Source organism: Penicillium cinerascens, assembly GCF_028974065.1.
Source record: "Penicillium cinerascens strain IBT 15544 chromosome Unknown scaffold_4_segment0_segment1, whole genome shotgun sequence".
In the NCBI taxonomy this organism is placed as follows: domain Eukaryota; kingdom Fungi; phylum Ascomycota; class Eurotiomycetes; order Eurotiales; family Aspergillaceae; genus Penicillium; species Penicillium cinerascens.
The window spans coordinates 543026-569290 of NW_026695298.1; the positions used below are offsets into that span (position 1 = coordinate 543026).

Sequence of the window (26265 nt, forward strand, 5' to 3'; positions counted from 1 at the left end):
AGAAAGGCAGTTAGACAATTTTTGCATGGCCAGTTCAGATTTCGGTAAAAGCATGGAGTATAGCTATGATCATTGTAATCCTTTTTTATTCAGGTTAACTTTTCAATTGTATTGTACAGGTGAGTGAGGAGTTTGGCGAATCTTTCCCTAAGCATATGAGCGGATGACGAGGCTGTTCCTGTTGCACTCCTTCCAAACTATCAACATTTCCCTAGCCATATGCTCTCTTCCCACATTCCGCCCTTAAAAGGCTCCTTTCGCTTTGTACTCTAAGAGTCCTTATGCTCCGTTCCTTGGCACGTGTCTGACTTTTGGTCCTCATTCTCACCACTGGCACTGCGAGCATCAGATCCACCTGCACCATCTTGGCCATTCTTTCCCTTCTTGATGCTCTTCCACTCCATACCAAGGGAGCTGAGAAGTGCAGCAAAGGCTAAACCCATGGAAGCAAGGAAGATCCTCGTACAAGCCGAGTTATAAGCCCGCTGAACCAGAACAAGATTATCTGGCGCAACCAAAGATGCCAATTTCGTGGCACCTTGATTGACAATCTGGCTCGGGTCTATACCCGGAACACCCGTGAGCTCGGAAACAAGAAGATTGCTCAAAATCGTCTGGCCAACAGTGACAAAAATACAGCCACCGATTTGCTGAACGAAGAACATGAGGGCGATTCCCATTGGCACGTCAGAGAACGGGAGAACCCTTTGCACGACAAGGCCAGAGGTCTGCATTCCAAGACCCAGGCCAAATCCACATAAGAACTGGTAGCCGATCCAATGTGACGAGCCGGTGTCCAGCTGGAAGGTTGACATCAGACCAAGTCCAACAGACATAATACAAGGGCAAAGGATCATTGTGGGGACGTAGTATCCAATCCTTTGGGTAATGAAACCGGAGACAAAGCTTGCAACGACTAGACTGAGCACGACGGGCAAAGTATGAATCCCGGACTTAACAGGGTTGACCAGTTTGACGGTTTGGACTGGGTGCAATTAGCGAATGAACGACTGATGTTGGGCAGGCACTTACACCAAATTGGAATGTAGTAAATCATCATCATCATGGACCCCGCTGCACAGAACGTGAAGAGGGCTGCGCTTAGGATACTCCTACGAGTGATGATCCTGGCAGGTATTGTTGCCGTCTCGGGCATGAGTATCTGAACGGCGGCGAAAGCCATTATCAGAACTCCAAAAAGAACGAACAGGGCGATGATGCGGCCACTGCTCCAAGCATACGTCGAGCCACCCCATTGAAAGGCCAGCAGGAGACACACAATCGCCGGGACCAAGAAAAAGGTACCCAGAGGATCGAGGCGTTTGATGTGTGTTGTGATAGGGGCGGGTTCGCGGTGGACCTTCTCGGGATGCCAAACCAAGGCCATGAACACCCAGGTGGCTGCGCCGATAGGAAGATTAATATAAAAGCACCACCTAAATGCATAGTCTGTCAATCACTATTCGTGAAAAGTTCCGTCTCATAACATACCTCCAAGTAACACTACTAGTAAAACCACCCCCAATAAGCGGCCCCATAACAGAAGCAATGCCAAAAACAGCTCCGAAGGCAGCCTGGAACATAGGCCGCTTATGAAGTGGGACCAAAGGAATGATAATGAGCATGCACCCAGAAAAAATACCAGCCGATGCAAAACCAGCAATAGCTCGCCCAGCAATGAATGCATTCGAGGATGGAGCAGCACCGGACACAGCCGAGCCGATCTCAAAGACGATCATTGATCCCAAGAAAACCCATTTCATGTTATAGAACTTATAGATGCGACCAAACAACAGCTGGGAGGTTGCGCTTGTGAGCATGTATGCTGAAGCGTACCAGCCAATGTCACCGAGGCTGTTAAATTCGTCTGTAATTCGTGGAATAGCTGTCGTGAGGATCGTTCGATCGAGGGCGACGATGAAAAGGGATAGAAAGTTGGAGACCATTATCAGCCAGAATTTGAGCGTCTTGGGTGCGTACTGGATGCCTGGTGGGCCCCCCGGAGGACCTGGTTTTCCAGCTGGTTGATTAGTTGTTTCTTTTGAGGATGCATCTTGCTTCTCAATGTCGGATTGGGTTGGGTCAATCTCCTTGGTTTTTTCGGCCTGGGTTGATTGATCGCTGATTGAGGTAGAGCCAGCCATGATAAAACTTTGGTGGTTTGAATGCCCAGATTAACTGACAGAGCCTCCAGTCGATCAAGGAAGGAGTGAGTATGAATGATCATACCAAATAGAAGATTAAGAGAAGTAGGTGTCGGATCTGGAAGACTTTATAGTGCCACTGGTGGAAGAGTCATATTTAAGGACTTGACGAGCTAGTCAAATTAATTCCGAGAGACCTGAGAGCTTTCGGTCCCGCCTTTCAAAAGTAAAAAAGGTGCAAAACTCTTTTAAAAGTTGATATTCCCCGAGAAGGAAATGTACAGAAACGGACACATCGGGTTTAGCGCCGGTCGTAGTGGATGACGACGGGACCGAAGAACGTCGTTCGGGACCGAAATCATTCTGTTCCCGACACTCGTGGTATCTCCTCACATCCTCGAATTTGCGGCCTTGAAGTTATCTGGTTGATTAGTGATTGCTGTTTCATCTATAATATATTCTTGGATGCTTCTTCCTCGAGGTCCCGAGGCCCCGATTATACTTCATTATGAGTCTGACGCGAGGTCATTCCTGTGTCCTATGCCAGCAGCGCAAGGTCCGCTGTGACCAGCAGAAGCCGTGCACAAACTGCGTTAGGGCACAGGTGGAGTGCAAAGTGGCGGCACCACAGCCGGCAAGACGGAGGAAGAAGAAACAACACGAACGAGACTTAATCGAACGGCTTAAGAAGTATGAAGCGCTTATGACCCAGCATGGTGTCGACTTCGATTCTGCTAGCGATGTTGGAGACGACGCCGCCGAGCTGGAGACTAATACCGTGGAATTTAAGACATCTCCAGAGAGCGGTATTCAAAATCGCACCCCCCAACGCGAAGACCGTCAGAGGTTCGTCTGTCCTCTGTTTCAAGTACGTTGACCGAGCTTACCTCTATACAGACGCTCTAAATGGTTTGCATATTATGATGAATATCGGACAACATATGACCTGTTACAAAATTCCGATGATGAAGAGGTTGATCCGCCTCCAATTCATCATGCCTTTGACAAAATGTTCACCAACGACATTGATTCATTTCCCTTCGGCGTGGGTGGCTCATCGAAACGCATAACCCACTTGCACCCATCGGCAATCCAGATCTTTCAACTCTGGCAGATTTACATCAGCAACGTAAACCCACTGCTGAAGATCAGTCATGTTCCCACTTTGCAGCCTCAAATTGTCGGGGCAAGTGCCGACCTTTCGAAAGTTTCCAAGCCTCTCGAAGCCCTGATGTTCAGCATCTATCTCATTGCAGTCAAATCAATGACAGATGAGGAGACTCAAGCTACCTTTGGCGAGTCCAAGGTTCTGGTGCTGAGTCGGTTTAGTGAAGCCTCGCAACAAGCCTTGATCAATGCAAACTTTATGAGATCCAATGAGCTCATGGTACTGCAGGCTTATTTTTTGTATCTTGTAAGACATACCTTTTGTGTTTGATTCTTGCCGTTCTGCTCTGTACTTACCAATTCTCCATATCTAGCGCAGTGCTGGTCGGAACATTGACCCTCGATCTCTGTTTTGCCTAATTGGCATTGCCGTGCGCATGGCAACTCGTCTGGGTGTACATCGAGACGGTGCTCAATTCGGCCTATCACCCTTTGAGACTGAGCATCGAAGACGACTCTGGTGGCAGCTGGCTGCAATAGACAAACGAATGGCGGAAATGACGGGCTCCGCCATCACAGCTCTTTCTTCCTGCGGATCAGATTGCCGCCTTCCTCTTAACATAAACGATGCGGACTTGCATCTGCATTCTAAAGATCCACCCAAACCTTATACCGGCCCAACGGAGATGCTCTTTTGTCTCGCATGCCTTGAGCTACTTATCGCCGCTGATCCGACCAGCATTCGGCCCAATTCCACAACTATCAAGAACCCGCAGCAACGCAGCAACTCGGCGTCGTCTCCCGATACTACCACTGGTGAAGGATGTCGCCCATCTTCTCATGATCTGGATAAATATTGCTCCTACATTGAATCAGTCTACTTGAAGCATTGCGATCCGAAGATCCCCGTTCAGCTCCTCACTTTGATGGCAACGCGGAGCGCACTGTGCAAACTTCGCGTCGTCGAGTTTATGTGTCGAGGGATTCCCACTTCGAGCCTCAACAGTCGCGAACGCGATGCTCTCTTTCTGACCGCTATCGAGATGCTAGAGTATGACGATGTGATCTATACCACTGAAAGTCTCCGCGGCTTCTTGTGGTACACCCAGATCCTAGGACCTCTGCCCGGCTACATTTTTCTCATAAGTGAGTTGCGCCAGCGCACGACGGGCGAGCTGTGCGAGCGTGCATGGAGAGTTATCAGCGAAAACCATGAGCATCGAAACTTTGTGAGCAACATAGGAAACCCCATGCATGTTGCGTTTATGCACGCTACAATCAAAGCCTGGGATGCCCGTGAGGAAGCTGAGCTTCGGCTTGGCAGGTCCGTCGAGCCACCGAGTCTGGTAGCTTTGCACCGCCAACACAATACAGACATGAAATCGTCTCAAGGGGGCCCTCAATCTGCACAAGATGAAGGTCATGGGTCCCAGCCTGGGAGTCAACTACTTGGATCCGGAAGAATGTTCCAGGCCTCAGAGGGGGTTGTTGATGACAATATAGCGATGCCCGCTCTGGATCCCACAACTGACATATACGGAGCTGCATTTGGAAACTATGACCAGACAAATTGGGCATATTTGATGCAACCTGGAGTCCTAGGCGGTTTTCTCAGTGGTTCGGGATCCAACTTCCCGCAAGGTAGCTTCTGATGGATGGAGGCATATGATGCAGAGAGAGGAATCGTAAAATAAAGAATTGAACCAGATATCAATTCTAAATAAATGTTTACTAACTTTTGTCTCATCTTGCGCAGTCAAGAAAGAGTAGATTCGTATCTCGGGCCGAGATGAGCCCCGGTGCTGACAATACGTCACACCGCGCTTAGGCACCCCATCTCCGCGTTGACAACGCATCTTCCTCCCCCTCCCTAGAGCTCTCGAAGTGCAGACAACGAGCTCAGCCTTCCAGGAACACTCAAGCTACCTTTACCGGCAACTTCCGACAATAATCCACCCTCCACTGTGACTCGAACCCCCGATCGACGCGACCCTCCGCCATGAACAGTGCATGATCGGAGCTCGGGACAGCTTTCTCCGCACTTTGGAGAGATGGATCAATCAATCCAGCGGTTGCTCAATGACAAGCTCTACGACAAGCGAAAGCAGGGAGCCTTGGAGTACGTTGTCTGGAAGCTGTGGAGGTCGGTGAACCTCTGCTAACACGCGACACTGCAGGTTAGAGAAAATAGTTCGGGACGCCGTTTTCAAAGGAGAACACGCGAAGATTCAAAAGATCGTCGAACAGCTCTGCCACGACTATGCATACGCTGTACACCAACCCCACGCTCGAAACGGTGGTTTAATTGGCCTCGCCGCTGCCTCGATTGCCCTGGGATCAGTGAGTCACGGCACTGCAAAGAGAAGCGAGGGAGCTCGGGCTGATACCTGTGATTTAGGAAGGAGTCGCAACATATTTGAAGGAGATTGTGCCTCCGGTCTTGGCGTGCTTCTCGGATCAAGATGCTCGAGTCCGGTACTATGCTTGCGAGAGCATGTACAACATTGCCAAGGTGGCCAAGGGAGAGATTCTACCTTTCTTCAATGACATTTTCGATGCGTTGGCCAAGGTGAGATTGGGCATATTATTGTTCATCATTGTATCCGGTGCTGATTTGCTTTTGCTGGATAGCTAGCGTCCGACTCGGAGCTTTCGGTGAAAAATGGAGCGGAACTTCTCGACCGTTTGGTAAAGGACATTGTCGCTGAATCTGCAGCTTCGTATGTGTCTGTGCTACAGCTTTCAGAGAAGGAAGATCCAACCGAGTTCGATGACGCGGAATTGCCTACGGCCTTCTCCCTCGCGAGATTCATTCCTTTGCTCAAGGATCGGATTCATGTGATCGGGCCGTACACTCGCAATTTCCTGGTCTCGTGGTTGACTTTGCTCGATACCGTCCCCGACCTGGAACTGGTGTCCTATCTGCCCGAGTTCTTGGAAGGGTTGATAAAGTTCCTCGGTGGTCCCGATAGGGACGTGAACGTTGCTACCCAGGCACTCTTGGATCGATTCCTTTCTGAGATAAAGCGAATCACTCGGCTAAAGAAAGGAATTGAGGAGGGTCGAAAGGGACAGCAGAGCAGGAGACGTTCTGCCGCAAGCGATACTGAGAGTTACAAAACCGAGCAGACGGGTGAGACCAAGGATGATATAGCCGTCGATGATTCTGCATCGGGGTCACTCTTTGATGAGGACATGATCCAGACCGATGGCGACTGGATTCCGGGACAGGATGTGCAGATCGACTTTCCAAAAATCTTGGATATTCTTGTCAGCTTCGTGGATACCTCATATGGTAGTTTTTCCCATTCCCCATACCTCGAGTCTTGAAACTTACAGGCCACAGATGAGGAAATGCAACTCACTGCACTCCGCTGGGTCGACGCCTTTTTTGAATTCAGCCCCGAAGATATCCTTCCCTTTGTCCCACGACTCCTAACCCAGGTGCTGCCGGCAATGTCTAGTGGTTCGGACTCGGTGCGACAAGCAGCAAACAGAGTCAACAAATCTCTCCTCGAATACATCTACTCTCTTTCTGATGATACAACCGACGAATCAGCCTGGAATGCTTCCAAAGTCCCTTCTGCCGCACCCAGCAAGGAAAGCATAGAAAGAAAGTCTTCAGAGATTTCTAAAGAGGCCTCCAGGCCAGCAACACCGCGCGGTAGTATTATTTCGGCGCCTGTTCAGCCGGCCGATCTCGATTACGCCGCAGCTGTTAGTTCGCTTACCTTGCAGTTCCTTAATGAGAATGAAGCCACTCGGGTAGCTGCACTCTCGTGGCTTATCATGTTACATCGTAAAGCTCCCCGCAAGGTGGTTGCTTTCAACGATGGCACGTTCCCGGCTCTTTTGAAAACTCTCTCGGACCCTGCGGAAGCAGTTGTGACCAAGGACCTTCAGCTCCTGTCGCAGATTTCGCGAAATAGCGAAGACAACTACTTTACTTCGTTCATGGTGAATCTGTTACAGCTCTTTTCAACGGATCGGCACTTGCTGGAGGTCCGTGGAAATCTGATTATCAGACAGCTGTGTCTGAATTTGAGTCCGGAACGCATCTATCGGACTCTTGCAGATTGTCTCGAGAAGGAAGAAGTGAGTTTATGAGTATCTTGGGTGAAACACTAATACTAACATCTCCGAGGACATTGAGTTTGCAAGCATCATGGTGCAAAACCTGAATAACAACCTTATTACAGCACCCGAGCTGTCCGATATGAGAAAGCGCTTACGAAATCCCAACTCAGCAGTACGTTTCTTTGGCACACTCTTGGTTCTATCGATCACTGACGCCCTATAGGAGGGGCAATTGTTTTTCGTCGCTCTTTTCCGGTCATGGTGCCACAATGCTGTTTCCACTTTCTCCTTGTGTCTCCTTGCTCAGGCTTATGAACAAGCCTATAATCTTCTCCAGATTTTGTAAGGATGCAACCTGCAAACTCTCCGCCAATGAACTGTTCTGACTTGAAAATCCAGCGCCGAGCTCGAAATGACCGTCAACATGCTCATCCAGATCGATAAACTGGTGCAGCTACTCGAATCTCCCGTATTTACCTGTTTGTTGTCCTTGTGTTGCCAAAACGATTCGGTCCTAACAATGCCTACTAGACCTCCGACTCCAGCTCCTCGAGCCAGAAAAATATCCCTACCTCTACAAGTGCCTATACGGCGTCCTCATGCTTCTCCCTCAAAGTTCAGCCTTCGCCGCACTCAAGAATCGACTGAACAGCGTCAGCAACATCGGATTTCTCTACGGCGGGCCCCGCAGGTATGGAACTTGCCAAACCCCGTCATCGCGACCACCCACACTGACATCCTCTAGCACCGCCCAAACAGCGCCGTCGTACGACCGTCCCACCGGCACCCGCCTGAAACGCGAAGACGGCAACATTCGCTGGGTTGAGCTCCTCGACAAATTCAAGGCCGTTCAGGAACGTGCACGCCGGTCTCAAACTGCGCAGCGACATTCGCTCGACCCCACAGATACTCTCCAGAGCCCCTCCCTCACTGCCGCCCTCTCAGCTGCGACTACGGACAGGACCAGAGACCGATCGGGTCTCCCCGACCCACCACGCGGTCCTGGCCCTAGTGTCGGACTCGGTGTACCAGGCTCTGCTTTGGGAGGGAATGGAAACCGCGGGGCACTGGATCCAAAAGTAGGATCCTCGTCCCTATTAGGGTCTTCACAAAAGCACAAATCGAGTCTTCCGAATTTGGGCCGGTTAGGCATCGGAGGACGCAAGTCGAAGCGATGATTCCAGACAACTTTCTTTTGCCTGTGTACAGGGAGAAATAATCAAAAGCAGTTCCACCACTTCATTATTTCTCTCCGTTGCGAAACAAGCTACTCCGTATGTGCTATAGCTTAGTTCCCATGTAAACAAAAGCATTTTACCTCGGGGCAATGCTATTCTATGATTAAGCTCAGAAACATTCCCAATCTAGGCTGCAACCCTGTTGGTAGTGTTTGATCTATTGTTCCAGTGGGACACACCTGAAGGCGGGACATGATGTAATTGGATAATGGATAAACATTTTCTGTTATCTTCTAATCTATCCAATATCGGAACGAGTGCTTCGAAACACGTACTTCGTGAATGGATTCGAAAGACACCGTTCCACCAGAACCAACGAGTTTCAACGTTATAAACAGAGAAGGCAAATCGAATGCAAAAACGAATGTTAAAAAATGCACAGGAGAAGTAGACATGGTATATGCTCGCGAAACCACGATGCGGAGATAAAGGGGGCGGAGAGAAGGAGAGAAGGCGTAAAGTAGACGTATATCAGTCAAAGCCAAGTTTATCAGAGACTAAACTCTCAAATATTGGCTCAGAGCCGCCCACGGGGAAAGAAAAAAAATAATTCCAGACACGGGCGACTGCAAGAGGGTCATCGATCTTCGCAGGTACGTCATGCGAAGCTTCAAAGAGCAATGCTAAGCGCAGTATAGATCCGGTAAAATATCAAAGGCGCCGATACCAAAGACGGAAAGCAGAAACGCGAGCCGATCACCGGAAGCGCGATTCTGACGATCCGCTGCGTCCGATCGAGGGACGCCAGCTGCCGGTTGATTGTTTGGAGACGGTGCTGGTGGGTGAGTTGGCGCCGGTGAAGACGTATTCGCCGTCGACGTATGTAGCGCCCGTGGAGAAGGTGGTACGGTGCTTGCGGCGGGCGTAGCGCTGCTCGAGGCGGTACAGCTCGAGTTCTGCTGTGTGTTAGTGGGATGTATTGGTGATGGTTGTAAGATTCGACGTACTGGCTTGGAGTTTATCGATCAGTCCCATTTTGGCGAGTGACTAATTGTCGAGTTCACTGTCTCTTTGAGATTGTGAACGTGTCTAGAACACGTGGAGGGACCTGGCGGTTCCTATATATGGAAATCGGGAGTCGTTCGCACAGTGGGCTGGCAGAGGTTGGGTATCGGCAACGGCGGGATGTCAACAACCACGGTACTGCGTAAGAACGGGTCAGAAGTCGTTCCTCGAATTGCTAGTTCGGGTCATCTCTCACCAGGTATTCCCACGAGGAAAGGGGGAGGGGGACGTAAGCGCTGAGGGGGTGTTGGAGGGCGCACGAGGGCTCGGCGGGCTGCAACTAGCGGGTGCCACAAAGGGATGCTGCGTCGAAGCGTCAAATGCAAGGAATGTGTTTCCCCGGACCTGCGGACCTGCGGACCTGCGGACCTGCGGACCTGCACGTGGAGATGAAAATGAATGAACTGGGAATATCCCCGGAAATGAATGGCTGGGATCGAGAAGCAATGCAGATAAGAAGAAGAAGGCCAGAGAAAGGGGAATTTGACCAAGTGGGGAAAACGAGCGGTTAAGCGTGGAGTCAAAACACACTCTGGCCAGGTCCAGCTTCTTAGTTCGTGGCTAGCGCTTGGCTAGCGCGTTCTAGCCTGGCTCTTAAGTTTCATCTGAATTGTTTTTTAATTAACGCGAGTTGAACAATAGGGTTTGAAACGGATTGCCGCCGGTGGACAGGCATGGTTCGCGAACTATGCCGTGACGTTAGTCCGAACATGGTTATTCTGCTAATAAGCGATGCTTGGCCCGAACTATTGAGGAGCATCGAGTCGATAGTCACATCCACGCCGACTTGGATAGTTCGTGAAATCTAGTTTCAACTCCGACTGGATCGAATACGCAGATTCAAGATGTGTCGGTCATTTTACTGCATATTTGCATTTCAATTACTTTTAATCGCCTTGTCTGTACTTGGTTGTCTAACTCTGTACTACGCCTCCTCCGGCGGCTCACCGTCCTGCAGCGACGTTTCCTGGGCTTTTTCGCAGTCAGCAAGAGTTGGAAGCCATCGATAGAAATACACTTACCGTTCCACAGTTCCGCATACACGCCGCCTAGATCCAGGAGCTCACGGTGCGAACCGGTCTCCACCACATGGCCGTCCTTCAGCACCAGAATCTGGTCACTGTCACAGATGGTACGCAGGCGATGCGCCACAAACACACTCGTGCGGCTCTTATCCTTGAGAATGCTGTTGATGTTTTGCAGGAGTGCCTGTTCGGTGTAGGTGTCGAGGGCGGAGGTCTACGCGTCTTATCAGCCACCAATCCGTCTATCGGGGAACTGGGGGGAGTTCAAACTTACCGCTTCGTCAAAGAACAAAAGCTGCGGGTCTTTCAGAATCAGACGAGAAATCGCTAGTCGTTGTTTCTCTCCGCCCGAAATCATCATGCCTCGCTCGCCAACTGCAGTCTCGTATCCATCCGGCAAGCGTTCGATCAGTTCGTGAATGCGTGCTCGCTCTGCCGCATGGCGCACCTCCTCGTCCGATGCGTCGATTCGTCCGTAGCGGATGTTGTGGGCAATCGTATCGTTGAACAGCGGGGTGTCTTGTGGGACCACTCCGATCGCTTTGCGAAGGCTGTCGAGTGTGACGTCGCGCACGTCTTGGCCATCAACCAAGATCCGGCCAGACTGCGTGTCATAAAATCGGAACAACAGACGCAGGATTGTAGATTTGCCGCAGCCACTAGGACCGACAATGGCAAACTTCGAGCCGGCGGGGATGGTAAAAGTGGCATTTTTCAGAATTGGTCGGTCGGGGTGGTAGCCAAAGGTGACGTTCTCGAAACGAATCTCGCCGCCACGCTTCAGCTCCAGTGCTTTGGCGTTGGGTCGCTCCTTGATGGTTACGTTGACCTTTTGCAGGTTGAATAGTGTCTCCATGTCCAGCAGAGACTGACGCAGTTCACGGTATACCGATCCCAGGAAGTTGAGGGGCACGGAGAGCTGGAAGACCAGCTGGTTGACCATGACCAGATCACCAACCGTCAAAGCACCGGTGGCGACTCCGTCGCAAGCCAGGTACATCATGGCGGCCAGCGCGCTTGAAAAGATCAGGTTTTGGCCAGAGTTGAGGAAGGCCAGGGACGTTGTCACCTTGATCGATGCGTCCTCGTAGTTCTTCAGGGCCTTGTCATATCGGGCCACCTCAAACTTCTCGTTGTTGAAATACTTGACGGCTTCGTAGTTAATGAGCGAATCAACTGCCACGGTAGCCCCACGGTTATCGGCTGCATTGGCTTGACGGCGGAACTTGGTGCGCCAGGCAGTTGTGGTGATTGTGAACGCCGTATACGCAAGCATGGTCGTAGCCGTGATGGCAGCAAATCGGAAGCCATATTGGTAGGTCTAGGAGCGGGTTAGTCGACGTTTGACATTACGGAGCGGGTGATCCTACAAGAATACCGCAAACGAGAGAGATCTCGAGCGCAGTCGGGACAACGTGGAAGACCATCGAGGTCAGTAAGAAACTGATACCCTTTGTTCCACGGTCAATGGCACGTGTCAAACCACCGGTCTGGCGCGAGAGATGGAAGTTGAGGTCCAGTCTCAGAAGATGTTCGAAAACATTGCTAGCCACCTTTCGAATGGCCTTTTGCGCGACGCTCGCAAACACTGCATTGCGAAGTTCCTGGAAGAGTGTTGCTCCAATTCGAGTCGCGCCGTCTGCAATGTCCCCGTTAGACCTGTCTGTTTACATTGGGCTGGGGGTTCTTACAAGCTATGATCATGGAGCCTGCAACGGTATACGCAGTCCCACCAACAGAGGCAAAGTCCACGTTCATAGAGTCGACGATGTTCTTGAAGTAGAAAGGCACCTCTACATTAAGAATCTAGATTTGTGGTCAGTACCCATGGCACGATCCAACAATTCCCAAGCACGACTAACCTTGGCTCCGATCAGCAATGACAGTGCAGATCCCACACGAATCTTCGTGCCCCAGTCATCCTACATACTCGGTCAGTACGTTCCGAGCCCGGCGGGGAAATACCACGAAGCATTACCTTCGGCCAAAGGTACTTGGCCATTTCTCTCATGATAGCCCAGTCTGCCTTCCTCTGTTCCTTGCTTGCCTGGGCTGTCTCGCCTAGCAACTCCTTCTTTGCAGCCTTCGCGTCGGCGGCCTCTTTCGATTGTTGGGCGGCATTGCCGTCTGTGAGTTGTGAGGAAGGAACGGCGGAAGAACCGGGCTTCACGGTCATCGGATCTTTGCCATCGGTTGATTGGTTTTGTAATCGTCCACTAGAGGTAAAAACGCACAGCTGTGTAGCACTCGGTCTCGTCCACGGTGCCCGGCTGGCGAAGCTCGGATGGGCGTACCGCGCCGGACGCCAGCATGGCGACCGCGCGGCTCTGAGCAGCATCGCTGCTTATAATCAAGATATTTTGTCCAAGGAGGTTCGGATGTAGCGATTGGGGATCAGGGGCGCATAGTAAAAGGGCGAGGGGAATGGCGTCCGCAGCTGCGACAGCTCGTGGGGAAACCTTGGGAGCCGCCGGCTTCGGAGCAAAGCGTCCGAATAAGCCTAGGGACCGTCGGGGGTGGTCAACAAGAAGAGACGATAAGTATGGAGTAAGAAAAAGGAAATTTGAGCGAGTTCGTCAATCGCAATGTCGCAATATGGTCAATGTCGCAATCGAAGTGTACAAGTTGAGGCGGTCGGCGCCACGATTTCCCGACCTGCGCAGCTCCCCAAACTGACGTAAAGTTCTCTTCCCGGAAACAGTTCCTTCTTCAGGCACCATGCGAACAACGCTCCAGCGAGGTGTCCGGACTCTTTCCTGGACTAGAGTCGTCCCTCGCGTGCACCGTCAGACAAGATGCGTTCAGATTCGCGCAACACCCTCCGAGGAGCCCGCCAACGGCGCCAACCTACCCCTCGCAAACACGCCTAGTTACGTTGAATCCCGTGGTATGTCCTGTTTACGGTTATGATTTAAAAAGATACATCCAAACTAACATAGCAATTCTATAGATGCGCGATTCGATGTCGTTGGTGCCCCGTACTCCCTTCTTTCCGTCTCGCTTTCGGCCTCGCAAAACCTATACACGCGCCGAGGAACCTTGGTTGGATTGAGCGGAAAGGCCGATAATGTATGCAGTCGCATGACATCCTGGTTTTTGAGATTGTGGTTGACATTGTGATTGCAGGTGGTTTCAACATTGAGCGTCCTCGAGCCCTTCCGAAGGGCGGTTGTTGGAGTGCCTTTTCTCTATCAGAAGGTATGGTGCATGTTTGTTATCGATTTCCAAGCAGTGATTGACCGTGACATAGGTCTCCTCGGCAAGCCCCGTCACAGCCCTCATCTCAGTTCGATCTCCCACTACTTCTTTCGCCGTGGTGAATCTCAATGGATCTGTGGACTGGATGGTTGCTCAGCGTCGCGCTTTGCTGGCATGGACCGGCCGGTCTCTGTCTATCAAGCCCACTATTAACACTGGCCTGGTTTGTGCTCTTCTAAATATGAGGAAGGTAGCTTCGGGCTAACTTGCGGCAGAGCATTTCTCACTGGGGAAGTTCCGAGGTGACCGGAAGAGGGTTAATAGCTCTAGTTGGAAACGGCCAGGTCTACTCCGTCGAATTGAAAGATGGAGAGCAGTATATTGCTCACCCCAGGTACGTCTTGTCTCCAGCTATGCGGGTCTGGCATTGCTAATGCGCAAACAGCAACATAGTCGCCTACACCATGTCCTCCAACCCCCCTCGCCCTTACCGCTTTAAATCCACGACTCTGAGCTTCCAGGTTCCGGGCCTGAAGACACTGCCGAGGCTACTGCAGAACAACAAGTACATCCAGAATGTCTCTAGTTCAGAAGCATGGAAGCGGACTATGCGCTTCTTCCACAAGCTGCGGACTTGGTCTCGGGTGACTATCTGGGGAGATAGAGTAAGTCCCATTCATCTGAGGCTCAACGAAATTTCCATTAATAATGTTTTTTCCAGCTCTTCATGCAATTCGACGGTCCGGCAACCATTCTTGTGCAGTCGCGCGGGCCCCGCTTGAACGACGTGCTGTCAGGCCGCGAGGTGAATGAGATCGCCGACACTCCTCGCGGCGTCACCTCCCTCCCCGGTCAGCTGAAGGCTGAGCAAGGAAAGGAATCCAACAATACCATTCAAGAGCCTGAGATCTCTCGCTCGTTTGAGAGCATCGTCCGGGAGGTGAACGGAATCAGCCAAAGCGTGGCTAAGATCCGCAAGGACGGCAAAGTAGAATTCGAGGAAGTGGGCAAGACGAAAGAGCTATGAAGCACCACCACAAATGATTAATCTCTTCTCATTGCATTTGCTTCTGTACGGGTTGAAGGCGGTTGGTTTTCCTCAAGGAATGGTATTATGGGCATCCTGTACAGTATCGCGGGCATCTTTGGTTCTCAGCTCTGCCATTCAAATCAATCCTTACTTTTCTTTGTTCGGCTGCAGCGTCCCCTTATACATAGTTAGCCATGGAGATATATTCTCGGTAATTCTTCTGGATGGACAACTGCACTGCCTGGCCACTAACCCAACCCATCAACGAAATCCTCCGTCCCAAAGAGAAAGTTATCAAAATCAAACCTGATATCTTGAAAGATATCATCAAAGCAACACCCCGATGTCTCCTCCGCCAGCTGCTTACCCCCATCCAGAGTAGAACACGCCGTCTGCATAATCGTATAAATACACTGCTGAACGTATGTGCTCAGGTGCACATGTGCACGGAGACCCGACAGGACATCATGCCAAGATCGAGAAACCGAGTCTGTAAAAAGGTCCGTTTCGAACATGGCTGCAAGGAAGATGGCTCCCGCGATGTGGAGATAGTAGATTCGAATCCACCAGGGAAGAATACCAATAGATTCGTCTGGCTCTAGTGATCCGATGATTAGGGATGTTACTTTTTGTGCAGCCTCGATGCACATTCCGGCACATTGTCTGAGAAGGCGATCGCTTAGGCTTAGGGGTTTGGCGGATGTTGACTGGGGGTCGGATTTCCTCGAGTAGAAGCGGGAGAGCATGGGTCTGAAGAGGAAGATTCGAGAGTGGAGGAAACTAGGGACACTGGTATCAGTATAGATGGAGCCTGACGATCCTGGGGAATGAGAACGGTTGTATACCGAAGATGAAACAAGTATCGCTCCGCTCGAGATGTCCTATCGACCACCATTTTAAGGTTTTGTAATTGCCAGTCACTTGAAAGGCTATTCTCCCATCCATTGAGGCGTGCGTCGAGGTGGACTGCCGCGGTTTGGTATTCGTCCTGTTGACACAGGCCCTGCGCGCCAGATCTAACCGATAGACTACTTCGAGTCTATATCTGCGCCAGTTAAATCTGATTGCCAATTTCGTGAAGCTCCAATTCCCAGCGAAGATTCTCCGCATTTCTACCATCTTGTTGACAGCCATCTATGGGTGAGGGGACTAATGCCAGTGCCGATGTCCTCCCAAGTGACCAGGACACGCATCTACACCCATGGGCATCGGCGAGAGCCACAGGGTTTAAAAATCACGGTCATAGGGCTTACCGATCTAGAGCAACACAGCTCGCCCACACCTTCTGTTTCAGCTGCCTGTCCTTGTCAGTGTCCTTCGCTGAAGGCGTTTCCGGGAGATGGCAACACACGGTTTATGCAATTCGCATTGCCAGTCCGGCGGTCATCCACGTCTTATCCTGGTTGTTGGTGCAGTGGAGGTATCGGTTCATCAGCATTAGGCACTGCACAAGCTTGAGGGACCCGGGTTTCCAAAGAATGGACTCGGCAGGTGCCCAATGTACGGAAGTCACATGCACTAGAGCCCCACATGCGTAGTAGGCAATCTAAGCTCCACCTCAAGAAACTGAGACATGGGGGCCAAAAAGGGGCGATACCCGAAGGAACAGAAGGGTACCTGCACATAAGCGTGGTGGGGGTTCGGAAAACTGCGACCGAACTTGTTCAATCACAGCCTAAGGTAATATTTACAGCAGTGATGCTATACTGAAATTTGGCTTTCTTACAGTCAAACGGTGTTCGAACGGATAGTGATGTATTTGAATGAAAATTACGGAGTATTCATCTAGCTGCATCTTTCTTCGGAGTGGATTCTTGCCACTTCAAATAGGGGCCTCGTTGAAGCATAAGGAAGAATTTTGCAATGTTCCTGACCTTTTATCTTATAAGGAGCATCGCTAGCTTTCCAAAACTTAATGTCTGTGTTGGCCTCTGAATTGCCTGCGGTTTAAGTCTTCTTTATCTAAAGTCCCCTTCTTAAAACCGATCATGAAGTCCCATGTTCTCAGTCATTCCCTTCTTCTGTTTGGTGCAGTGACTGCAGTGTGCGCCGGCCAAGGAGGATGGAAAAACGGTCCTACAGCAACCGGACAGACAGACCCCAATGTTACCACGGACTGTGACTATTGGGCAAACAATATCCAGCTTGGGGACACTTGTGAGACGGTTGCAGAATTCTTTGGTATATCTGAGGCGCAGTTCGAAAAATGGGTGATTCCTTACTCTCTGCTCTCCATTCCACATTTTGCAGCATGCTCACCAATATATATCCAGAATCCAATGTTGCAAACAAGCTCGGGGTGTAAGATGGTCCCTGGATTTAGTTACTGCGTCTACGGTCCTGCTGGTTCCGCGACTTCAGCGGCTCCATCAGCCACATATGCTACTCCAGCTGGGACAATCACATACAATGGCACCGCCGCACCGGTTCAAACTGGACTTACAAGTAACTGCATTCTGTACCACTTGGTGCAGAATGGCGATACTTGCTATAGTATTCAAGATCAGTACATGGACTTCACTCTCGCTCAGTTCTACAGTTGGAACCCGTGAGTATCAAACTATCTTTCCTTGGCTAAGTTCCAGGGCGAACTAACATTAATAGAGCTATTTTGGGATGCAAGGGACTGGTTGTGGGTGACTATGTCTGCGTACAAGCAGCCAGCTCGACCACTCCATTAGTTTCATCGTCTGCCTTCCCAACACAAAGTGGAGTCGCTCTTAATTGTAAGTCATTTGCTACATTTATATTCTTGGAATCCGTTCTTCATTCTTACGGATTCGACACAGGCAACAAATGGCACTATGTCGACGATAACGATACCTGTGGCTCGATTCTTTCGGAATTTGGGATTACTGCGGCTCAATTTTACTCTTGGAATCCCGCTACTGGGTCTAAATGCAATAGCTTATGGCTTAAGACTGAAGTGTGTGTTGGTGTTTCTGGTATGTTCGCTTTTCTTGGTCAAGAGCCATTACACGACCTAACTATGATAGGATCCACGACATCTCCGACCACTAGCACCGCAAAGACAACTGGGACAGAAACCATACCCGTGCCATCACCCGTTCAAAGTGGTATTGCATCAACTTGCATCAAGTATTACAAAGTTCAGAGTGGAGACACATGTGATTCTGTTGAGAAAGACAGGAGCATCAGTGCAACCGATTTCCTTGAGTGGAATCCCGCCGTGGGATCTGATTGTGCGAATTTACAGCTAAACGTCTACGTCTGTGTTGGTCTTACGGGTATAGTCTCTTCTCTTAGCCAAGGAAAATTGCTGGACCTAATGTCCTACAGGATCTACTACATCAACTCTGACCACTACCATCGCAACGCCGACAGCAATTGGATCAGTGCCTTCGCCAGTGCAAAGTGGTATTTCATCTGACTGCACTCAGTACTATAAAGTCCAAGGCGGAGATACTTGTGACAAGGTCGAGACAGATCATAACATCAGCGCGGCGGACTTCCTTAAATGGAACCCAGCTGTGGGCTCTGATTGCAAAAATTTGGAGTTGAACGTCTATGTCTGCGTTGCAGTGTAGCTTATCAAGCTGAAAAAACATAGGGGGCAATTGGAACCGTCGTGAAATGCCATTTCACGTACCTATTTGCCAACCATGAGTTCCCTCATCACGGCATTACCAGAAGATGTCACGTATTTCTCAGACTGTGGCGGTGTAAGCCGTGTTACAGTGACGCAGCAAAAGTTTCGCAAAATTTATAGGGAATTGATACTACCAACCCCCCTCCTCCTACCAACCCTGCCTGATTTCTTAGGCACCCTGTCTTTCATCCCCCTAGGTTTTGAAGTGTCAGTTTTCTTAGCTGCAGAGATTTTTAATTCTGGTTTATGTAGTAAAAGCCAGGGCTTTTATCCTATTACATCGCTCTCTTTTCCTTTTTTACTATATCTTTCAGCGCCTAACCACAAGCCTCCATAATGGTTATTCAGCATATCCCTTAACCACGCTGCAATCTCCGACCGCGCGCCCAAGCCCCATAAGACCCTGCTCTCCACGACCTCCCTGCCCTCCTCACCCTTGACCGTGTACAAGTGGGCGCACCAAATACGTCGCCCACGATAGCAGGAGAAGCCTAAGAGATAGGGAGGCTATAGTAGAAAGAGAGATAAAGGAGAGAGTTAGGGACGGTGAGAAAAGCGGTGATATATTTATTAGTCTAAGCTTATTTAGGTACTTTGGCCTAAGAGATCAGGCAGGCAGAGAGGGGGGAGGGGGGGGGGGTTGGCTGTATCAATTCCCTAAAACCTAGAGTGTGTTAGCTATCTCCGTATAAAGTTCGTATAAGTGGTTATAATAGGCAAGATCTACAAGAATTATACTAGTGCAGTTAACTAACGGTTAACCACAATACGGGTTTAGTTGACTGCGAAATGACGGTCTTGGTCTTGATTATCACTTTACTAACCAAGACCGCAATTTCGCAGTCTAATGTGGACTATGGATAGTTCATCGGACCTCATAACCTGATTTTGAGCACGCACAAAATGCGTTTGCCTACCGTAGAAAAAAAAGTGTGTCGCGCCATTCCTTGGACCAGTCCTAGGCCCCGTGGCTGGGGGATTTATTTCCGAAAATGTCGGCTGGAGGTGGGTACAAGGAGTGTGTGTGATCTTCATTGTAATAATCGGCATTCTGGGTGTCGTCTTTGTTCCAGAGACATACGGTCCGGTATTGCTGCAAAAGAAGGCGAGTCGATTGTCCAAGGCTGATGGCAAGGCTTATATTAGTGTCCTTGAAAAAGGTCAGGGCAAGAAAAAACCTTCTGAAGTTTTCCAGCGAGCCCTGTTCCGACCCTGGGTTTTCCTTTTCCTGGAACCCATTGTCTTGGTGGCGTCGGTTTACATAGCTATTGTCTATTCCACAGTCTACATGTTCATGGGCGCTATGCCGATCGTGTACAACGAAGACCGCGGCTGGAGCGAGGGCGTCGGAGGCCTGTCATTTCTAGGAATTACCGTGGGAATTATCTTTGGATTGATTTATGCCATCTGGGACAACAACACCCGGTATATGAAGCTGTTCCTATCTAAAACCTCGACAGCCGAATCCCACTTGCCACCCGCCATCGTCGGCGCTGTCGCCCTCCTAATTGGCATGTTTGCCTTTGCCTGGACCAATTATCCCAGTATTCACTGGTCCGTCAGCATCGTCCTGTCCTCGCCCTTTGGCTTCGGCTGCGTGCTTGTACTCTTGCCAATCATGAACTACCTTGACGCCTACACAATCTACGCCGCCTCGGTTCTGGCAGCGGCCGCTATCTTCCGTTCTATCATCGGCGCGCGCCGTGTTCCCTCTGTTCACAACACAGATGTATCATAATTTAGGTATCCATTGGGCGTCCAGCATCCCAGCTTTCATGACATTGGTTTGCATACCGTTTCCCTTGATCATGTATCACTACGTTGAGCAAGTGCGTATGAAGTGTAAGTATTCGTTCGCGGGGGCAGAGACCATGAAGAAGATGCAGATGCAGCAGGCGCCTGCCCACTAGCTAACCTCGTGGCTATAAATTATCCTAGCTATTTTATACGATAAATACACAGCTTAGAAATCGACAATATAGTCTCTAAATTAGTTATAGTCTATCTAGGACTTATCAGTTATAAGGAATTGATACTACCAACCCCTCGTACTTGGTTTCTTAGGCCTCTATATCCTAATTAGGATTAGCTTAATAGGATTCCCACATCGGTATGCATGGCTGTTCGTTCTAACATTAACAGCGGGCGCGGGTTCCAGCTGAGCGCGACCCAAAAAAAGTTGAGCACGACCCAGAGAAATCATGACTAATCCTGGATCCTGGGTCCCACTCAACTCCCGCACCTGGCTGGGACTCAGGATTTTCTGGGTCCCAACCAACTTTTGGGTCCCAGCCAGCTGTGACCCCCATTAACAGCGGACCCAACCAGCCCCTTTTTCTTTGCCACGTGACCTACGTAGCTGCACATTCTCTTCGTTGATTACGGCCTTCGCAAACTGCCCGTTCGTCCAAATCTTCAAAATCTCAAAGCATCAAAAGTAGCAGGCATGGCTGCACATCCCTACTATCCAATCGACCTCGAAATCGTGGGGTATATAGCCAATGAGTGGGATACCCTGACTCTAGTATCGCTCTTCGCCTCAGGATGCGCCGCTATCTTTCTAGTGACCTACCTACTCGTGATGAAAGTTCACCCGAAGATATCAACCCATGATCTATGGACCATCATGTGGTTTGTCTTATGTAGGATGCCCAAATCGCTCTGGGATCACTCGATATTAACAACCTAACTAGGCGGATGCATCCATCTCTTCTTCGAAGGATATTTCGCCTACAATTTCAGGCGCATGCCAAGCATGCAGGACCTATTTGGACAGCTTTGGAAAGAATACTCGCTTTCGGACTCCCGGTATCAAACACAGGACGCCTTCGTTTTATGCATGGAGACCGTCACTGCTGCCTTCTGGGGACCTCTGTCATTCGTTCTTGCAGGCATGATCATGACCAGCCATCCTCTACGGTATCCACTACAAGCTATTGTATCTCTCGGTCAGCTCTATGGTGATATTCTCTACTACGCGACGTGTCTTTTTGACAACTATATCCTCGGCCTTGAGTACTCGCGGCCCGAAGCTGCGATTTTCTGGGGATACTTTGTGCTTTGTAATGCCTTTTGGATTGCGATTCCGCTCCGTGAGTTTCACAATGCTTATAACAGGTCATTTTCCTAACTCTTTATTAGTTTTGATCTACACCAGTCTGTGCGCGAGCAAGAAGGCGTTTGCTGCTTTGGCGGTCTCTGAAGGAAATGGGTCAGCAAAGGCTGCTGATGGAAAGGCAACAAAGAGTGAATAGAAAGCTATGGATCAAAATAGTTGTATAGATTTGTCATGCTACAGTACGTCCCAAAACTGGTGTCACCACCTACACTCTTCGATTGTTTCTCGAACCCTAGGGTCAAGACATGCTTAGTTCATGCGGGTGAAGTGGCTGGAAGAAAATCCCCCGGTCAGCCGCCAGACCGTTCAATTCCGCCGCTCGGTCAGTCATCAACCTCGTCACCATCAACATCAATCAACATTTTACGACCGTCAACACAACAATCGTCAACGTAACAATAGTCATCGTAACAACCGTCAACATAACAACTATCAGCATAATAACCATCAACACCTATAAGACTTTAAGGTGTTAAGTCCTGACTCCAGGGTCGGATATAATTCGGATTTGTAATCCACCACCCTCATCGACGGCAGGGTCGAAAAACGTATATTTTTGTCCACTTCATTGGATTTTCATATATAAAGACGCTATGAACGCTGAAGAATACACGCACACATTTTAATTGAAACCATTACCCGTCACACTCCGAGAACCGTGTCGCGTTAATGGCCGAACACAATAAACTCAATCCAGGTACGGCGAAGCCTCATCGCGCTGAGACTCCATGTCTTGATGTTCATGTTTCTTTTCCAGATGGCCAATTTCATTTCATTTCCACTCAAAGTTCGGATGACCTTACGACGAGACGTTTGGGCCGATCACACGCTGTAGCGCGGGGCATTCAGAACAAACGAAAGCTTCAGCAAAAGTCGGGTTTGAATTTCCATGCAGTATCTCTAGAGGATATTAGCCGACGCGCGAGCAAAAGAAAGCAAGACCAAGCTCTTATCATGCCACCAAACTTCCTGTCCGCAGACCCATCCGATCCGTTCCAAATGCTTGCTGCAGAATCGCCCAGACTGCAGGCATTGTTTAATCGACGTAAGATCCTCGCAAATCTCAAAAGTAGCCAAGGAAGGCTGACACGAAATGATCCAGACAAGACCCGATATGCTACGAAGCCGATCTTTAGTGTTTCAGACGAGCTTGTGCTTCAGAACTTTCGCTCGGTTCTTCGGGAAGGGCTAGATGACCACGCCCTTCTGAGTGCCATTATGCTCACATATGCATATGCGACCACTGCTGGAAGCATTGACAGAGAGTGTATCCGGTACCAGGGTGAGGCTCTGAGCTCTATTCGTCAAAGAATGAGTTCTCCGAACAAAGCCACAAAAGTACCGACGCTAGGGGCCATTCTGCTACTCGCCGGCATAGAGGTCCGTATAAATCTCTCTTAACTATTGAGATATTTGTCAGAAGTGCAGCCAGACAAGCTGACCATTGAATGATACAGGCTCGGCTTGGATTGCCACGCCAAGTCCAACTTCACATGGGGGCAATAAAACAGCTTCTTGACGTATGTCGAAGAACGGGTGTGTACTTGAGTGACGGTATCAAACGTGCCATCTTCTGGTAAGCGACTATGCAGCGTTCCATGGCAGCTTATCCTTACGATACTTGACAGGTCCGACTTGAATGCCTCGGTCATGACGGGGTCGAGCCGAGTTGTTGATCACACAACTTTTTCCGAGCTTCAGTGGAGAAGAGACCCCTTCTCCCCGAGTTACTTCATCCTGCCACCTGGATTCCAATCCCAGTCCTATTTACTGGACCGAGATTTCGTTGAGGTGCTCAAAGATGTCGCTGCATTGCAATGCATCCGAGACTCTGCCTTGTTTTCTAGAGAAGATGCAATATCGATGGCACATATTGACAATCACCAGGCATCCATCCAGTCTAGGCTGATGAGCTTACCAACTTGCTCACTTGTTGCGGAGTGTTGCCATCTAGCGGCATATCTATGCTCGACTATGCTGCGCTGCAAAATTTGGCGTGCTTCGACTATACCTGTAAGTCCACGCACGGACTCTGTTCTCTATCATAACTTGGTCTTGTAGTAGGTTTCGCTGATTTTGGAGGTCAGTCCCACCTTTCATTACAGCTACTAGGTAAGCTTCAACAAGCAAACGACGATATCATATGGGACGGTCAGCCTGGCTTGCTAGTTTGGCTCTTACACATTGGCGGGGCTTTTGCGCCCATGGGAATTATACGATCGGGATACGTGGCACTATTGCATTTAAACCGCAGAACCAGGCTCAGAGGGTTGTATACATCATTGCCAGAGCTACTTGCGATTCTAAAGCAGTTCATTTGGTCAGATAAGGCATTTTTGTCACAGGTTAAAGCATTCTGGGAAGAAATTGTGGTTTAGACTACTTGAATACAGATCTTGTCTGATGGCTATGTTGTATTCCAGTTGTCATGTGAGAATATCTTCAGCCTTGCAAGCTACACAATCGACAGCTTGTCTTGCTAGCTATGGGAGGTTCTTAGCATGAAATGAATATGCTTCGCTGTATGTACTTTTATGGACATCATGAGAAAACTCTAGGGCTGGTAGATTTAGTTATTCCCAAGGCCAGACGTATGACAAGAACAACCAAGGTGTTAAGCTATTTAATACGCCGGTTATCAACAATGACGTGAACGCCCCCGAGGCTGTGACAATCCACCACTCTATTTGTAATCTGCCGCTGACTGCTGCGATGACACGAATCTTAGCTCAGGACAAGACCAGACCTTTGCCCCACTAACCTCTTCTGGGGGAAAAATGATTGGCCGAATACGAAAAGCCATACCCAGACATAGCAACGTTTATTGGCTTTTCCTTAATTGGAAGTATCTCTTTTCCTTTTTGGGAAGTATCCTCCTTCCCTTTGCAAAGAATAATTCTATTACATTTATCCGACGACTACGGTAGGCTCTCCACTGAACGATGAGTACAAATACTTGGATATCCCCGATTTCAAGGTATCGAAATATCCATCGTTCTACCATACTCGGGATCCAGCATTCCGAGATTTTTGACTATGTCTCAATCGCGTCTTTTCAAGCCCCTTATGATAGGCGATATGGAAGTGAAGCACCGCATCGGGATGGCTCCACTGACTCGTCTCCGAGCGACTTTCGACCGAGTACCTACATTCTTGATGAAGGAATACTATAGCCAAAGAGCCGCCGTACCCAGCACCTTGATCATCACTGAGGGAACCTTTATATCGGCAACCTGTGGTGGCTTCCCCCATGCACCAGGATTATGGCGCGAAGACCAAATCGCTGCCTGGAAAACCATCACAGACGAAGTTCATAGCAAAGGATGCTACATATTTTGTCAGCTGTTCGCGATGGGTCGTGCTGCGGATGTCGACTTGGCCAAACAGGAGGGGTTCGAGATCGTAGCGCCTAGTGCCATTCCGATGGAAGAAGGCGCTGCGGTTCCCCGGGCTATGGTCATCAAGGAAGTCGAGCAGATAGTTCAGGACTTTGTGAACGCTTCCAGGAACGCCGTCGCGGCCGGATTCGATGGAGTCGAAATTCACGGTGCTAATGGCTACCTCCTCGACCAATTCATTCAAGATGTCAGCAATATACGCCATGATGAGTACGGTGGCAGTGTGGAGAACAGATCACGCCTTCTTGACAACGTGATCAGGTCTGTTGCCAACGCCATCGGTGCTCAGTGTGTCGGGCTCCGTCTCAGCCCCTGGAGTAGGTTCCAGGGCATGAGAATGAAGGATCCGATTCCACAATTTACGGATGTTATCAAGAAGGCCAGACAGTCAGATATCGCATATCTTCACCTCGTAGAGTCACGGATCTCCGGTGCTGTGGACTACGATGGCCACGACAGACTGGATTTTGCGTTCGCTCTCTGGAATGGACCTCTTCTTGTTGCAGGTGGATATACGCCACAGGAGGCCCAGATACTTGTGAATGAAAAGTATCCGGACAAGGACATCATGGTCATATTTGGCCGATATTTTATTTCCAATCCGGACATGGTGTACAGAATGAAGAATGGCCTGGAGCTCAGTGCATACAACAGGGAGACATTTTATGTCTCCGAGTCTGTGGCAGGCTATTCGGATTACCCATTCAGCAAGGAATATCTGACAGGCAGGCAAGAAATGTTTCGTTGACTAGGTGATGAAGATACATAGACTAGACACAGTTTAGTCGTAAAATTTCAAACCAAAAAAGCGAGATATTCAGACATAAGTGATTGGCTTGAAATCAACAAACTCTTCCCTCCATTCCATGGGTCCTACTTCTTCTAGAAGCTCACCGGACCTCTCCAGTAGGGGTTTTCCGCCGACCATGGGATTACCAGCCATGGAATATTTCCCACAATGCCTATACTCGGCCGCTTCTGCATTTCGTTAGAATTGTGGCCACGGCATCAACTGAGCTTCCTGGCTATGCACAAATTTTATGTTGGTGGCCCACATCTTTGTAGGAAGATAAAGCTGACGTCTCTTGTTATAAAAATCCTAAGCATTAATTCCTCGGGCCGGTTCACGAATGCCTTTTAGCCTCGAAATTTGGGCCTTATGGGCTTCAGTCACAGGCGCCGGAAAGTAAATCCAGAATACTTAAACGTAGGATTTTAGCAAGGCATCGATATAGATGATCCTGCGAGAAAATTTCTCATAAGAGGACACGTGTATTATTCCTCTACTCTAAAGATTCTCCCGATAGAGCTAGGC

General features: G+C 49.6%; 12 protein-coding genes across 12 annotated transcripts; 8 read left to right on the plus strand and 4 right to left on the minus strand.

The window, feature by feature from the left end:
- Positions 1–269: 269 nt before the first annotated feature.
- N7498_009295 (MDR family MFS transporter) lies at positions 270–2144 on the minus strand (the record flags this gene model as incomplete). The annotated part of the gene is made up of 3 exons (XM_058456351.1): positions 270–985; positions 1033–1436; positions 1492–2144. 3 exons carry the CDS (start codon positions 2142–2144, stop codon positions 270–272), a joined length of 1773 nt encoding a protein of 590 aa, XP_058303250.1.
- A 508-nt stretch (positions 2145–2652) lies between these two features.
- N7498_009296 (uncharacterized protein) lies at positions 2653–4903 on the plus strand (the record flags this gene model as incomplete). Its single annotated transcript, XM_058456352.1, has 3 exons — positions 2653–2990; positions 3042–3558; positions 3626–4903. The coding sequence occupies 3 exons, from the start codon at positions 2653–2655 to the stop codon at positions 4901–4903; spliced, it is 2133 nt and encodes a 710-aa protein (XP_058303251.1).
- A 399-nt stretch (positions 4904–5302) lies between these two features.
- N7498_009297 (VAC14 family protein) lies at positions 5303–8506 on the plus strand (the record flags this gene model as incomplete). Its single annotated transcript, XM_058456353.1, has 10 exons — positions 5303–5370; positions 5429–5591; positions 5650–5820; positions 5883–6546; positions 6598–7346; positions 7396–7500; positions 7552–7670; positions 7728–7807; positions 7860–8019; positions 8074–8506. The coding sequence occupies 10 exons, from the start codon at positions 5303–5305 to the stop codon at positions 8504–8506; spliced, it is 2712 nt and encodes a 903-aa protein (XP_058303252.1).
- Positions 8507–9262: 756 nt separating this feature from the next.
- N7498_009298 (uncharacterized protein) lies at positions 9263–9594 on the minus strand (the record flags this gene model as incomplete). Its single annotated transcript, XM_058456354.1, has 2 exons — positions 9514–9594; positions 9263–9462 (listed from the first exon to the last, which is right to left on the minus strand). The coding sequence occupies exons 1-2, from the start codon at positions 9539–9541 to the stop codon at positions 9263–9265; spliced, it is 228 nt and encodes a 75-aa protein (XP_058303253.1). The 5' UTR covers positions 9542–9594.
- Positions 9595–10496: 902 nt separating this feature from the next.
- atm1 (ATP-binding cassette Fe/S cluster precursor transporter ATM1) lies at positions 10497–12908 on the minus strand (the record flags this gene model as incomplete). The annotated part of the gene is made up of 8 exons (XM_058456355.1): positions 10497–10543; positions 10594–10810; positions 10871–11917; positions 11967–12235; positions 12288–12402; positions 12459–12518; positions 12575–12760; positions 12831–12908. 8 exons carry the CDS (start codon positions 12906–12908, stop codon positions 10497–10499), a joined length of 2019 nt encoding a protein of 672 aa, XP_058303254.1.
- Positions 12909–13314: 406 nt separating this feature from the next.
- Positions 13315–14821, plus strand: N7498_009300 (AIM24 family protein; the record flags this gene model as incomplete). The annotated part of the gene is made up of 7 exons (XM_058456356.1): positions 13315–13483; positions 13547–13665; positions 13723–13794; positions 13847–14017; positions 14070–14188; positions 14240–14459; positions 14516–14821. 7 exons carry the CDS (start codon positions 13315–13317, stop codon positions 14819–14821), a joined length of 1176 nt encoding a protein of 391 aa, XP_058303255.1.
- A 257-nt stretch (positions 14822–15078) lies between these two features.
- N7498_009301 (fungal specific transcription factor domain-containing protein) lies at positions 15079–15719 on the minus strand (the record flags this gene model as incomplete). The annotated part of the gene is made up of 2 exons (XM_058456357.1): positions 15079–15604; positions 15670–15719. Coding segments are annotated over 2 exons (576 nt in total), but the record flags the coding sequence as incomplete, so codon positions are not given.
- A 1093-nt stretch (positions 15720–16812) lies between these two features.
- On the plus strand, positions 16813–18372 carry N7498_009302 (LysM peptidoglycan-binding domain-containing protein; the record flags this gene model as incomplete). Its single annotated transcript, XM_058456358.1, has 5 exons — positions 16813–17372; positions 17429–17550; positions 17614–17769; positions 17821–18072; positions 18125–18372. The coding sequence occupies 5 exons, from the start codon at positions 16813–16815 to the stop codon at positions 18370–18372; spliced, it is 1338 nt and encodes a 445-aa protein (XP_058303257.1).
- A 965-nt stretch (positions 18373–19337) lies between these two features.
- Positions 19338–20172, plus strand: N7498_009303 (uncharacterized protein; the record flags this gene model as incomplete). The annotated part of the gene is made up of 2 exons (XM_058456359.1): positions 19338–19341; positions 19397–20172. The coding sequence occupies 2 exons, from the start codon at positions 19338–19340 to the stop codon at positions 20170–20172; spliced, it is 780 nt and encodes a 259-aa protein (XP_058303258.1).
- A 708-nt stretch (positions 20173–20880) lies between these two features.
- Positions 20881–21564, plus strand: N7498_009304 (EXPERA domain-containing protein; the record flags this gene model as incomplete). Its single annotated transcript, XM_058456360.1, has 2 exons — positions 20881–21076; positions 21128–21564. 2 exons carry the CDS (start codon positions 20881–20883, stop codon positions 21562–21564), a joined length of 633 nt encoding a protein of 210 aa, XP_058303259.1.
- Positions 21565–22221: 657 nt separating this feature from the next.
- On the plus strand, positions 22222–23930 carry N7498_009305 (N-ethylmaleimide reductase; the record flags this gene model as incomplete). The annotated part of the gene is given in 5 exon segments (XM_058456361.1): positions 22222–22249; positions 22310–22932; positions 23010–23128; positions 23145–23565; positions 23658–23930. 5 exon segments carry the CDS (start codon positions 22222–22224, stop codon positions 23928–23930), a joined length of 1464 nt encoding a protein of 487 aa, XP_058303260.1.
- A 658-nt stretch (positions 23931–24588) lies between these two features.
- Positions 24589–25698, plus strand: N7498_009306 (alkene reductase; the record flags this gene model as incomplete). Its single annotated transcript, XM_058456362.1, has 1 exon — positions 24589–25698. One exon carries the CDS (start codon positions 24589–24591, stop codon positions 25696–25698), a length of 1110 nt encoding a protein of 369 aa, XP_058303261.1.
- Between the last annotated feature and the right edge of the window lie 567 nt (positions 25699–26265).